Source organism: Protopterus annectens, chromosome 13.part0, assembly GCF_019279795.1.
Source record: "Protopterus annectens isolate FY-2018-M chromosome 13.part0, PAN1.0, whole genome shotgun sequence".
Lineage (NCBI taxonomy): Eukaryota > Metazoa > Chordata > Ceratodontiformes > Protopteridae > Protopterus > Protopterus annectens.
The window spans coordinates 151,537,957-151,551,941 of record NC_056747.1 but is presented as its reverse complement, the minus strand read 5'-3'; the positions used below and the strand labels follow the sequence as shown (position 1 = coordinate 151,551,941).

The 13,985-nt window shown below is 38.4% G+C and overlaps 1 protein-coding gene across 1 annotated transcript in view; it reads left to right on the top strand.

Annotated features, from left to right (window-relative positions):
* CCHR13.PART0H19orf44 (chromosome chr13.part0 C19orf44 homolog) overlaps nt 1-13,985 on the top strand; it is an 822,089-nt gene that overhangs the window by 44,259 nt on the left and 763,845 nt on the right. Inside the window, exon 2 of the mRNA XM_044090741.1 lies at nt 13,370-13,570. Within this exon, the coding sequence (XP_043946676.1) occupies nt 13,394-13,570 (177 nt within the window). The 5' untranslated portion in view covers nt 13,370-13,393. The remainder of the gene's footprint in view (nt 1-13,369; nt 13,571-13,985) is intronic.

Genomic DNA, 13,985 nt, shown 5'->3' with positions numbered 1-13,985 from the left:
TATCTGCCCATGGATCCTCCTGTTTTAAGGCATTCTCATGACAAAATGTTCTTGAAAGGGGTTTTGCTTAAGAGGCTTCCAGGTAAACCCACAGCCTCTCTTTGGGATCTTAATTTTGTTTTAGAGAAACTAACACTTGCTCCATTTGAACCAGCTAATCTGGCTGACTTGAGCTTCTTAACATGGGAAACAGTTTTACTAATTGATCTGACATCTGCAGAAAGGCTATCTAAACTGCAAGCTCTTATGGTGAGTCCACCGTACCTCATTCTCCATAGGGTCAGGTTTTTTTTTTTTTTTTTGAGAACTAATCTTTCTTTTATGCCTAAAGTGGTATCTGAGTTTAATTTAATCAACACTATATCCATCTCCCTATTTTCTTTTCTGAACCTAAAAATGAGGGAGAAAGGATACTCCATACCTTGGATGTCTAAAGACAACTCTGTTAGTATCTTGATAGAACTAAATCTTTCAGATCTTTGGATCAATTGTTAATTTCTTGTGAAGGTAAGAAGAAGGGGCAACCTGTATAAAAAACAGATTTTCCAAATGGTTTTCTAAGGCTATTACTTTTTGTTATACTCACCATAATAAATGTATTTCAAGCAGGCTCAAGGCACACTCTACCATCTATAGCTTTTTGGAAAGGGTTGGAGTCTAGAAGTGTTCTAGAAGTTGCTGTTTGGTCTTTTGTACTTACCTTTACAAAGCACTATAAGCTTGATTCCGTCTCTAGGTCTATATCAAGTTTTGCTAGGACCATTCTCCAGGGGCTCTTGGACCCTTATCCTTCCTCCTACCAAATATAGTTACCTATGGTAATCTACCCATAACTTCAGTAATATGTCAATGGAAACCAAACCACTAGGTTGTTTAATTAAAAGAAATCAGGATTGCTCGGTCACTAAGCAGCTTTTGTCAAAGTGGTAATTTAATTATATTGGGTTCTGTTATAGTTACAGCAGAACTCTGAATGTGGAGGTTAGAGCTTACTCCACCAGGTTACTAGATATGTTGCAGCTTTCTTTACAAATGTGACTGCACAAACATTTGTGAGGCTGCTACTTGGACATCTTTTCACACATTTTCTAAACATTGTAAATTGGATAGTCTAGCAGGAAGAAGAGTCGAATGTATTTTAGATCTTCTTCAGGACATTCTTTATACTGTCAACCTTTGTGGTGACTTGAGAGTGTACTGCTTAGTAATGTCACAGTAATTTTATTTCCTACAGCAGTGAACCTTATGATGTACATAGCACAGATGTGTAAAGATACTCACCATAACAGCTAATGTACAAATTTGGTAGAATCACAGCTACAGGGCAGGTCTCCTGTTCATAGTGTTTTGTCACTGTGTGACATAAGAAAAGTTGTGTGAGCATTTTTTTCTTACACCATTCCTCTCGCTTTTAAGTTCCTCATATAACTTTTAGAAAAATGTATTGACTGTGAATTTCTTTGTACCATTACTCATTTCCAAGGGAAATGTTGATCCATTACACCTGTCTGCCTCCTATGGACATTAAACTGAGCAAATGAAGGTGCCATTCTTTCTTCTCCTGTAGGAAGCTACCCTTCAGTTGCCACAGCACAAGACTGCAACCTCATATTTCCCAAGGAATGTCAGAATGCTAAAAAGATCTGCCTGAAAGACTGACATTTACCTTCTGCTAAAATCACTCATGTTACAATTTCCTATGCTGGTGATCATACTGTTATATCCAAGAAGAAGACGACTACTGCAACAATTCATTCAAAAACCAGTACTGAATTCCACTCTTAAATACAATCAATGCCATCCATATCTATTTTCTCCTTGTGTATATTTCCTATTTTAAAGTCCAACAACAGAAGTCCATCCATCCATTGTAACAGCAGGACTAAGTTCAGCAAGCATGAAAACTACTCAGCATGTACATTTTTGCCAAGGTATTGGCACCCTCCCTCTCCCATAATATGCTTAAGTAACAACCTTGCCCAGATGATTCTTGCAGTACTCGGTGTTTGAGAAGTAAAAATTAACCCAGCTGCTTTTCTGATGCTTTCAAAAATTTGGTGAATTTGAGAATGACAATAAGTTTATTTCTCTACTTATTGTCTTTATGGTTCTTATCTTTTAAAATATTTCACCTCTTTTTTAGTCTTTTTCCAGCCAAAGATATTTCCTGTGGCCCTTGTTTGCTTTTAATTTTGAACATTTGTTCCACCAGTTGGCCTGTGGGCAAGAAGTTCCTTCCCAGGACAGGTACTGAGTTTATCACCTGGGTGATTCTCATAATAAATACAAGTGCCTGACTTTTTTGGGCTTACAATTTTGAATCTTTTTGAAAGAAATCTTGCCATTTTCACCATATCTTTGTGGAAAGAAGTGAATCAAATTATTTAATGAGACTTTTAATTAGTCGTTCATTTCAATCACAATTTTGACACTATTGTTTAACAGGATTTTTTTCTTAATTTTATATTGAATTATTTTTATTAGACTAATGTACACTGTTTTATACATGTGGGTCTGAAATTAGTAATTTATTGAATTTTATTGGGGGTTTTGATAACTATATTGGTGCTTAATGTAAGTACTGAGTTTTGAGCTGTTTCTTCAGCACAGTGTTCTGTTTCTTCTTAAATAGTTTTTACATTACTATTTTAAGGGAGAATATGGGGGTGTTGTCCCTTTATTTCATGGGAGTGCAGTTTTTACAGTAGTTTTTACTGACCTGACTATTTTTTTGTCCCCTGTCTAGATGGACTCAGAATCTGTCATCCCTCTCCTCCACCATCTATCCAGTTTGCACCTAAAAAGCACAAAAGTAAACAAAAGATATGCCTCAACCTATGGCTTGTGATTCTGCAGTAGCCTTAGCCAAAAGCAGACTATTGGACCACTACCATTAAGTCCCCTGGTATAGTGTTGATACCACAACTGTGCATGACATGAGTGTCACATCCTCTGGGGCTATACCAGTACCTTGTTCAAGTGTGGGAAAACCAGATACTTTATGTGCAGAGGAAGACAGGGGTGCAGAATCCGTTGCCAGGGTTGATAAGGTTCCCTGTGGAAACTCTCCTTCTACTTTAGTGCATGCTAAGAAGAGACATTAAACCCACCATGTAGATAAGCAACAGTCTGTTCCAGGTTTCCCACTGGAGGTGATGGCATTGTCTAGGTCCATTATTCAATTAGGTGATTCTGGGGTGTGTTCCTGCGTTTAATATTAACTCCAGTGTTTCCACATGAGCTTTTCTGCTTTGGAAAGTGATTTTGAAAGAGATCATATGTCTGAGGGTTCGAACATGTCTGAATCTGATCAGTCATTTTCTTCTGATGATGAGCAGATACAGGAAGCCAAACAGACCTTTTCTTTTTCCCAAATGCTGCCTAGATTTAGGGATGTATTTAATTGGGAGAAATCTTCTGCTGCCACTGATATCGGTAGGATTTGTGATATTTTGAAGGATGGGGCTCTTATCCTTCAGCCCATCCCTCATGTGATCCTGGCACTGGAAGATGTTTTTAAGAAACTTTATACTTTTTCTTTGCTTACTGAGATTCCTCCTAAAAAGTGTTTAGGAAGTTTAGGTTTCCTCCACCTTGCTGCTGGACCTGCCTTCTGTGTCTCCTACTACAATTTCTAATAAAAAGTCTATGTTTAATACAAATCTGGTCCCTCAAGATAAACTCGTCAAGTGGCCAAAGTCTCGGGGAATAAGCTGGCACAGTCTAGTACAGTAGCATTTAAAATATTTAACTATCAGTGACTATCAGTGTTTTATCTGGAAATTTCTTTTGCGATGCATGAATAGTTTAGAAGAGTTTGTTGCATTGTTGCCAGCTGAGCAAAATGTTTATGTTGGAGTTTCCAGTGTTTCTTGGGTATTAAAACATGCTTTAAAGCGTATCTTAGAAGGGACTTGCACTATTTCTAGAAATGCAGCTTTGTCAGTGGTTGCACAATCAAATTTTTTCTGATTACTTAAAAATGACATTTTGAATGCTCCCATTGTGTGTGATCGTGTGTTTAGTACTACAACTAATCAGATCCTTAAACACTGTGATGACAGAGGTAAATTGATACAGGGTGTATCAAAAATGTTTCATATTCCTAAATTTTCCTCATTTAAACTTAATCATTTTCGTCAGTCTCTTAAAACAGAAGTCCCAATCTAGCAAGAACCAATGTAGCAAAAGGAAGCGGCGGGATGACAGTTCCAGCAAGAGCACTGAAAATGAGTCCCTTTCCCAAAAAGGACAACCCACCCACCCCCACCTTATGACTATGCTGAGATGAGGCACACATCTGTTTTATGTCTCCTTCCAAGTGCTACATCTCTCCCGTTGTCTCTCAGCAGGGAGACATGGCTGTTAGTGGTTTTTGACAAATGAGTTCTCAATGGTAGTGGAAAGACCATCCTCCTGTGTTCAAGGGAGTTCCTTCCCCTCAACTGGGCCAGTCTTTGTTATTCCCTCCTATTCTCCAGCATTTTCTGGACTTGGGGGGGGGGGGGCATAGAATCGGTGCCTCCTCCCAAGAGAATGAGGAGGTTTTATTCCTGAATTTTCCTGGTTCCCAAAACAAAAAAGAAAATATGTAGAGACCAGTATTGGATATGTCCTTTCTGAATACCTTCATCCTGATTCCATTTTCAAAATGGTGACCCTGCATAAAGTGCTTCCTCTTCTTTCAGACCACTGCTTCATGATGCCTCCAGACTTAAATGATGCCTATCATCATATCCCCTTTGCTCATCATTTCTAGAAGTTTCTGAGATTTGTTGTTTGTGGGTTGTACTTTCAGTTTTATGTATTTTCATTTGAGTTATCCAGTGCTCCTTGAGTATTTACAAAATGTCTTGCCCTGGGGTAGTGGCTCACTGTCGGACTTTTTGTATTCACATTTTTGCTTAGTTAGATGACTTGCTAATCTGTCCAAAGTTTGCATCCCAGTGTTTGGAATCATGAGAGAATGTTTCTTTCTGTCCTAGGGTTCAAGTTGAACCTCAGGAAGTCATGCCTGACCCCTTCTCAAAGAATCCCGCTTTCTAGGGTGTCTTATTGACTCCAACGCAAGAATGGCTTTTTTGCCCACAAGACAAGATCTTTTTTACCAAACAGTGTTTCTGGAATTCTGCAAGAGGAATGTCACCCTGGCTTGAGAATTCCTAAAAATCTTTGGACCGATGGCATCCATGATTCACACAATACAACTGGCTTGTTTTCACATGAGAAAAATTCAGTGGTATGTTTGAAATTGTTGGACTTGGCACCTTCATTCCATAGAAACCCATTTACTGATGCTTTCTTTCATCAGATGAGAGTTACAGTGGTGGGGAGAACCTCCTTTCAAATCCGGCAACTAGAGAAATTCTGTTTCAAACATCCTTGCAGCCATGCTTGGAGGACAGATTCATTTTCATTTCCTTGAACAAGAATGTTCTTTTAAGCATTTCTTCCCTTTCCTCTAATTCAGAAGGTACTTCTCAAAGTTCAGAGAGAAAAGCCAAAGGTCACTGGTAACATCCTGTTGGCTCATGCAGTTTTGGTTCTCCCTTCTAATGGTATTGGCCAATTACCACAGACTTCCTCACACTCTGGATTTGCTCACACTGTCTCAGGAGCAAGTGGTCCACCCAAGTTTGGAGAAAATTCAGTTAACAGCCTGGATGATTCAGTTTTGACTCCCTTTAGGCACCCCCGTTTCATGGGGATGTTCAGCAGGTATTAAACGAGGCCAGAAAACGTGCTACTAGACAATCTTATGTTTGTAAATGGATGAGGTTTTCCAAGTGGTGCCTACATGGGAATAGGGGATCCATTCCGGTTAATATCCCCCTGGTCCTGAAAAATTTGTGTGAGCTACTTCAAAATGGCTTTATCATATGCATCACTTAATGTGCATTTAGCAACCATCTCTGCTTGTCTACCTAGGGGTCCTCTCTTTCTTCTCTTTTGGTAAAACATTTTATGAAAGGAGTGCTGTATATGAGACCCCCTCAAGCAATTTCCTCCTGTGTGTGATCTCGACTATGTTCTAGAAAAATTGACTTTGCCATCTTTTGAACCAACAGCTCAAGCTGATTTCAAGTTCTTGATGTTTATTTCTCTGATATTTTCAGTGATAGTTTCTAAGCTGTAAGCTCTCTTGCTGAGCACCCTTGTCCTCTTTTCCACAAGGATAGGGGTGTGTTGCACACTAATCTTTCTTTAATGCCAAAAAGTGCTTTCTGTGTTCACTCTTAATCTGACCATCAATCTCCCTGTATTCTTTCCAGAATGTAAGAATCTGGGAGAGAGGATTCTTCACACCTCAGGTACTGCCTTAACAGAACAAAGTCCTTTAGGAAGGCCAAAAGGCTTTTTATTTCCTTCAACAGGGAAAAGAAAGGCCGACCTGTCTCTAAGCAAACCATTGCATGCTAGTTATCTTCTGATATTATTATTTTTTTTTTTTTTAAGGCACATTCCAGTATGGGCTTTTTCTCTTCTGTAGCATTTTGGAAAGGGGTGTACTCTAGAAGCATTCTAGAGGCAACAACTTGGTCCTCGGTGAATACGTATTCAAAGCACTTCAGACTGAATGCTTTTTAAAGACTCAGAGCAGGCTTCACTAGTACAGTTTTCCAGGGGCTCCTGTACCATTATCCTTTCTCCTCCCAGGTTGAGTAAGCATTGGGAATCTACCTGAATGTCAGTAATGCAGTGTGTTTGTTGAACATAGTACAGCTGTGTAAGTTACACTTAACCCTTAACAGTAGATATTCGTAGAACACACTGCCTTACTGGAAATATATATAGTTTTTTGTTGCTGCTGTTATTTTGTTTAGCAGCTTTTTGTTGTGTGGCTATGTTGTCTTTGGTTTGAATGAGTAGGTGTTTGCAAAATTTGCGTTTTTCATCTGCTTTTCCGTTAGGGCACTAGGGAAAAATGAAGGGCTGCTGTATGGGGTTGTGAAGGACTGTTATGCTCTCACAGCTGATTGGGCCTTGATATCAACAGACTTGCAGAAGGAGGAGTCCTTAAGCTCTGAAAGACTGCCAGAGAGAGAGAGGGTGGTAGGGCACTGCAGTCTGAATGCCAGTAAGGCAGTGTGTTCTTTGAACATTTATTTTTTCATGTAAGTGGAACTTGCACAACTGTACTTTCCTTAACCTCTACGTCCCACAGGCAAACTTCTAAAGTGCATTCCATCCTTTCTGTCAAACAGGTGTGCCTATATATTACAACATGGAACACTCCTTCTACAAGTTTGCTTGTGGGAAACAATTTCCTTGCCAGGACAGGTACTGTCTCTTTATCACCTGGATGATTCCCATAATGCGTATACATGCCTGACATTTCTGGACTTCATACAAGGTGAAGTGAAACTACCAATATACCAATCCAAATTAATGGCAATCACAGGAACAGTGCACTCAAATCTTTATTTTATTGAAGCACTTTTCATCAAGTTTCTAACTTGAACTTCATCAGATATAGTGATATAAAACTTGTTACATTTAAAACTCCTTCCTTTTTAGTCATGTGTTCTATGCACAACCAATCAAAATCCTTCAATAAAATAAAGCGCTTCAATAAAATAAAGGTTTGTGTGGACTGTTCCTGTTGTTGCCGTTAATATGGATTGATATTTCTGGACTTCATAGCAACTTTAAAAAGCAGAAAACAGCAGTTGGAGCTTTGTTTGACTCAACAGTCATTTAACTTCCAAGGATGCAGGTGAACTTTCTAACTCCTTAACCTCTGCATCCCTCAGGCAAACTTCCAAAGTGGGGTTACCCTCTTCACCTTAACAAAGGTAAAATCCCATTCTTTAGTATCAAATGAGCATTCCTATCTTACAATCATAATGGGTAAAACTAGCTGCTAAAATGTCAGATACTTTATGTGAAACTGTTAAACTTAGACCTGTAGTGGTGCGGCCATCAGACAGGGGTACAGGGGTGTGTTCCCTGCCCCAGAGGGGTCAAGATTGGTTGCACTCCGATTTGCCTTCTCCTTCTGGTCGTCTCCTTCTTCTTCTTCTTCTTCAGAGAGACTACATTAGAAGTCTGTCAGCAGTTTAACTGTGTAATTAAGATATGTTTTGGTAAAGAACTTTTTTTAGTTAAATTTCATGGAATTGTTTACATCTACCTGAGCTATCACCAACTCAGGCAGATGTGTGGTTTAATGTCCCTTGCTAAGTATAACACACTCAGAAGTGCAGTACTCTTTGTACTGTGCTGCATAGTCAGTACTGTAAGAAGAATCCCTTCAACTATTGAGAAAGTAACACCTATAATCATCTGATATTTCAGCATTAAAGGCAAACTACCTGCTACCTTTTGAGCCAGTGGCATTGAAGTGTAAATCACACAACCATGCCTTTGCCATACAGTCACAGCCAAATGCTTGTGGAATTTACACTGAAGGTAAAATGATAGCTTAGCAGTATTAGAAGACATTGGTTGGCAGTTAAGAAGAGAAAATCACCTTAGCGGATGTAAATCTCAAGGAAATGTGAAGAGCATGTGACACCTCATGTGCAAGTGGGGTTTACTTTTGAGACAGAAAATAAAATTAGCAATTTCACCATAGTTTTTGAAGAATCTTATCTTTTTTTACACAGCTTCCATGGCAGCTGAACTAAGCTTTTATGAAGGATTGCTACAAGCAAGTAGATTTAAAACTGACAGGAATGTATTTAGATTTTTGAGTAAACTATAATATTTAGGATCTGTATTTTTAATTTGTAGGAGTTGGTGACTATTTTGTACTTTATGTGGTATACTGCTTTTCTTGAGATATCTCTGTTTGAATATTTATTTCAGTGAAACTACATGGGAAAATAAGAGTATGCTGACAACCATTAAGTCAAATGCTGGTACATCAAGGGAATATTACCAAACCAACTTTTGGAGGAAGTGGAGTTTTCTCCTTTACTCTAATGTTTTATAACCATGGAGTAGATAAACACACACGTGTGTGTGTGTATGTATGTATATAATATGTTTAGTGATGTGGGGGTGTTCCCTCCACTTGGGGGATGCAGGAAGGCTTGTGTTTAAAAAAAAAAAAAAACTTGTCTCCTGTGTTCACGGAAAGATTTAAGGTCTTCAGCATCTTTCTTATGTGGATTGGCTGAATTCACTGTCACTTTATTCTGTTTCATACAGACTACTCAGAAGTGATCTTGCCTTGCGTATAGGGCAGTCTCTGAACCTGCTTTTTTGGAAATGCTGCTTGTCCGCAAGTCAAATGGCACATGGGTTACTCGCTCTAAAGACTTTAACCTGGCATGTGACATTAATAGAACCTGCTGGAGGGACAGGTTTCTTTCCCAGAGGTTACCACCTGTTTGGAACAGACTCCCACTTCATGTCAAACAGCACTTCATTGGCCCTCTTCAAACGTGGTCTGGATGATTGGATGGGTAACCGTAAATTCACCCCGGGGTTTCACCTGTGTCTCTCTCTGACAGGGGCAATAGGTGCTGATCCTGGAAACAAGGGTAACTTGGCTAGGCTTTTAAAGGTCCTAGGGCCATTATCCTAGTAACTTACTATTGTCCTATGATCCTATTTGTTAAATTTTTTTCCGTCTATTTGCAGTCATTTTAATTGCTGTCAGCCGAGTGACATGATTCCAGGCTAAACCACAAAGTTTGCATCTCTTTGTTTTTATTAAGCTTCCTGTTATGGTATGGTGTCCAAAGTGGGGCAAATATTTCCAAAGTTGATTAAACTATGTCTTCAGAAGTGAAGAACTATATGTAATTTCAAATATGTATGTGTTTGTAGTTACAAATGTCTATAGTTCTCAATGGAAAATGCTTCAAGTGCAATCTGCTGAAATTCTTTCTGTATGTAAATTTAGTGGAAGACTGGAAGGTGTATTTCCAGAAAGTGATTTAATTCCTCACTCCTGCTGGATTACCTGGGAAGCCTGAAGATCTAATGCATCCAACATTCCTGCATGTTGCAGGGGAGGAAACTGGAAATGTATCCGAATCATTTACTTTTCTTGAAGAGAAAAGCAAGACTGCAGTAGATTTAGAGAAATTAAGGAATTACTCTGTGTAGAATCTGACATTTGACTCTTTATAAAAGCACATTGTTCTGTAGAGAATGCAGATGTTAAATGCTACTGTTCTCTATAATGCATCTAGTGACTCTGAATCTGGTGAGTTGTATGACTGATAAAACACAGGAAAGACTGTTAAGTGACCTGACTTCCATCAAAAACTGTGGTTATGTCAGTTCAAATAAAATTACTAATACATAGTTAAGAGTTACTTGCCCCATGTCTCTTGTAGACAGAGCCCGACAGTAAACATTTCCTAACTAAAATTGTATGGGTAATCATAAATTTATCCCCAGGCTGGTCCCTGTGTCTGCCTAACTAGCATACTTCCCCACGCAACTTTTTAGCACCATACTGAGAAACATATGCCTCCAAACAAATATAACCCCCCCATTAAGATGCACATGTACAAGGTGATGCAGGTGGGTTGGGTTGCATGGCTAGACTTAGAAAGGCCCTGGTGTTATTAGCCTAGTATATACCAATGAACCTTTTAACCTTAAGAAGCTGTGTTTATAAAGTAAAAAAGTAAGTCACATAGTAATACAAAAATGATAAAATGAGGATGTGTTTTTCAGAAGTATGTTTATAACAAATACAGATATGTGGAAATACAGAACTGAAGTAATCTGCATACTTGCATTGTTTTAATTCATTGTGCCGTACATGTGACATAAGCATGAAAGGGAGCATTGAGTAGCATTGTAGATTCTCTGGTATAATATGACATGTTTCCTAAGATTTTTAAATTAAAAAGCAAATTGTATTCAGTAGAATGTGCATGCTTTTGAAGAGAAACAGGCAAATGAGATATTTGTTAGTATAATACATGTGAAAAGGCTTGATAGTGTGAATTCAGAGAATGCATCAGAGCCACTGAAACAAGCATGCTATTCAGGTCTACTACAAGTGCCCAAGGCCCAGCTGCTGTAAGACCATCTTGTCGCAGCCAAAGACTCAAGTGGCTTGTAGTTCACACTGGCTGCTGCTAGTCATCAAACTCAATTAATTAGTACAGGCAATGAGTGGCAAAAGTACGGAGAGAGTAGACTGCTGTACTTTGGACAAACTAATTATTTCAGTTCAAGCAAGGTGATTGTGGCAGTAGTGGAGAGGTTGGGAGTGTAGTTTTTAGGTAGTGATCAGGAGATAGGTTAAGGAGCAGAAGGGGAGGTTTTAGGGTTGGGGCAGAATGGAGTTTTATGCTTAGAGAGGGGAGTTTTAGGTTTAAGGACTGACCAATTGGAGAGTTTAGGATAAGGGGGACAGTGGGAGTTAAGACACTTGTCATTTAAAGCAAGGGACAGAAGGAAAGTGTGTTGCGAGCAACTGGATTTGAGGACTTGGAGTAGATTCATGCAAGTCAATATTTTGGCAAAGAATTTTGAAAAATAATGGACAGAATGTATCATTTAATTAGACGCAAATACCTTTAAGCAGCTAGGATTAGAAAACACTATGCCAGTGATGCATGCTTCCAGGAAAGTGTTATTAACTCTGTGGAATAGAGGTGAGTAAGAACTGATGTGAATGTGAAGCTTGGGTGCCATTAAAAGCACGTAGACCCAACAGAATGGTGAAAAGTCTGATCATTGTTGTAAATAAAGGTAACATTTGTATCTGTACTGATTTACAAGATAATGTGTGAAGTAATTAAAAAGTAGTACTATTTATTCCTTACAGTTGAAAAGGAGGTCTCAGAAATGCCAAATGTTAAGTTCTTAGCAACACTAGATGCAAACCAGGTTTTGTGGTATACAAAGCAAGACAAGCAAAGCTAGAAATTCTGTACATTTAATACATCATTGGGAAGGTACAGTTTCCTTACAATTTCTTTTGTATCTCGTCAGTGCCAGAGGTATTCCCAAGAGCTGTTATGTAGGCAATTAAAAGCATGGAAGATATGATAAACATAACTGGCAATGTATTATGGTATGTAACACACACGAAGTGCATGACAAGATACTGTTAAATCTGTTGAGTAGACTAAGGCGACATAGTCACTTCAAGTTTAATAAGGGTAAATATAAAATAAGAGTGAAAGCCTGTCATATATGGGTTATAGTCTAAAGTCAGAGGTTGTACAAATTGATGTAGAATAAGTTGGAGCAGTTTAGGCAGGTGCCAGCAAGACAAACAGGCAGTCATCTATGAGTGGTGCAGTGTCTTGCAAAGTTAGTGCCTAATGTTTCTGAAAACTAGGCCTCTAAGAAAGTGTTAAGAGTAAGTTGTAGCCTTGGAGTAGAGCTATTAATAAAAAAAACAGTTTTGAAATGCTGAAGAAATGAGTTATAGATCCTCTACAGTCATGTGGGTTTAGCAAATCATGTTACAAATAGATGCGTGTCAGCATGGTATAGGAGTTGTATTCTTCCAGAAGAATGGTCCAGTTGCCTGTCTGAAGACCTTTTCAGATGCTTAAAGTAAATATGATAAGAAAAGAAACTATTAACACTAGTGTACGGAGGTGAGAAAGTTCTGAGAATGTCAGTGGTAAAAAGTTCACATTGAAACAGACCACAAGTCAATGCAAAGTATTACAGGGATGTTACTTAATTTACAGAAATTTCTGAAAGTAAACTACAGATCAGTCAATAAACTACTCGTGGCAGGTACCTAGAGTAGATTATATTTACCCGAGAAGCATGAGGAATTTTTAGAAGAACTGGAGATTCTTAGGGTACTGCTGTGATTGCCAGTGTCATGATAAATTAAATACTAATCAGATGGTTTGACTTCAGCTTAGAAATGCAGATACTGAACAAAAATCATTACTAAGGAATGAAATTCCTTCTTATTTTATTTTATTTTTTTTACAGGGAAGAAATAACTGGCTCATATACATGTATGTAGAGCTGCATCTACATCTGTATATGCATTATTTCCATTAATGGCTATGCACCTTTAATTTTGTTAGTTTATGCAGCTCTAATTGTGTTAGTCAGAGTACCCATTTTGAATGTACACCTCAGCGAGGCTAAACTTTACATGCTATAACTTTATTTGTCAAACCTACCTACTGGTAGAGAAGAATTTTGGGAGGTGTTAGCTTGCTTATGTGTGTTCTCTATAACTTTGATTTGTAGCATAGTTTTTCACCCTTGCATTAAGTTTGTCTAATTTGGAGAGAACAGTATTTTTGATTAGTAATGTTCCAAGGAAAGTGTAGTGGTAGGGATTGTGTAAGTCTTCAGCTAAAAATTGGTGTAAGAAGATAAGCCATACACTGGCTCTTTTTACATTTCTGTAATTTCAGAGATTTTATTTTGAGTCAAATATTAATTTTCTTGTTTCTCTTTCCAACAGTTACTGTGAATCTTGAGCTTTTATATGTGCCTGAAGATGTGGAAAGACAACAGTGGAAGAATTTCTGCTCTGACCCGTGCACAGGCTCAGCTTTCTGGTCAGAGAGTTCCTACCAACAGTGGAAGAAGTTCTGCACTGTCTCGGGCACAAGCTCAACTTTCTGGTCAGAGAGTTCCTGTCAGGTCCACAGACAAACTGCAGGTATGCAAAATATTTGTGCAAACACAAGGACGTGGTTTGTCTGTCTGGTATCATTGATATTATTATCAGATTGCCACAATGCTAGAGTCTTGATTTTTGTGGTTATCGTCATTGATGATACCAGCTGTTATGTTACAAATGCTTAGGATTATGAAAACAATAAGGAAGGGAGAAAAAGGAAATTGACACAATTTTTGAAAATAATGGCAGTATTTAATTTATCAATACAAATTATTTTGGAAAGACAGCTGGTATCTGCATTTAGAGATGGTTTGTAAAACACTTTTCACTGTATTCTAGCAAGGCTGCATATAGTTTATGTGATCAGCAGAAAAGAGGTTGCAATATAGGCATGTTATTGGGTGAGCACACTATACAAGTTGAACACCTATATTCAGGTTTGACTGTGACTAGC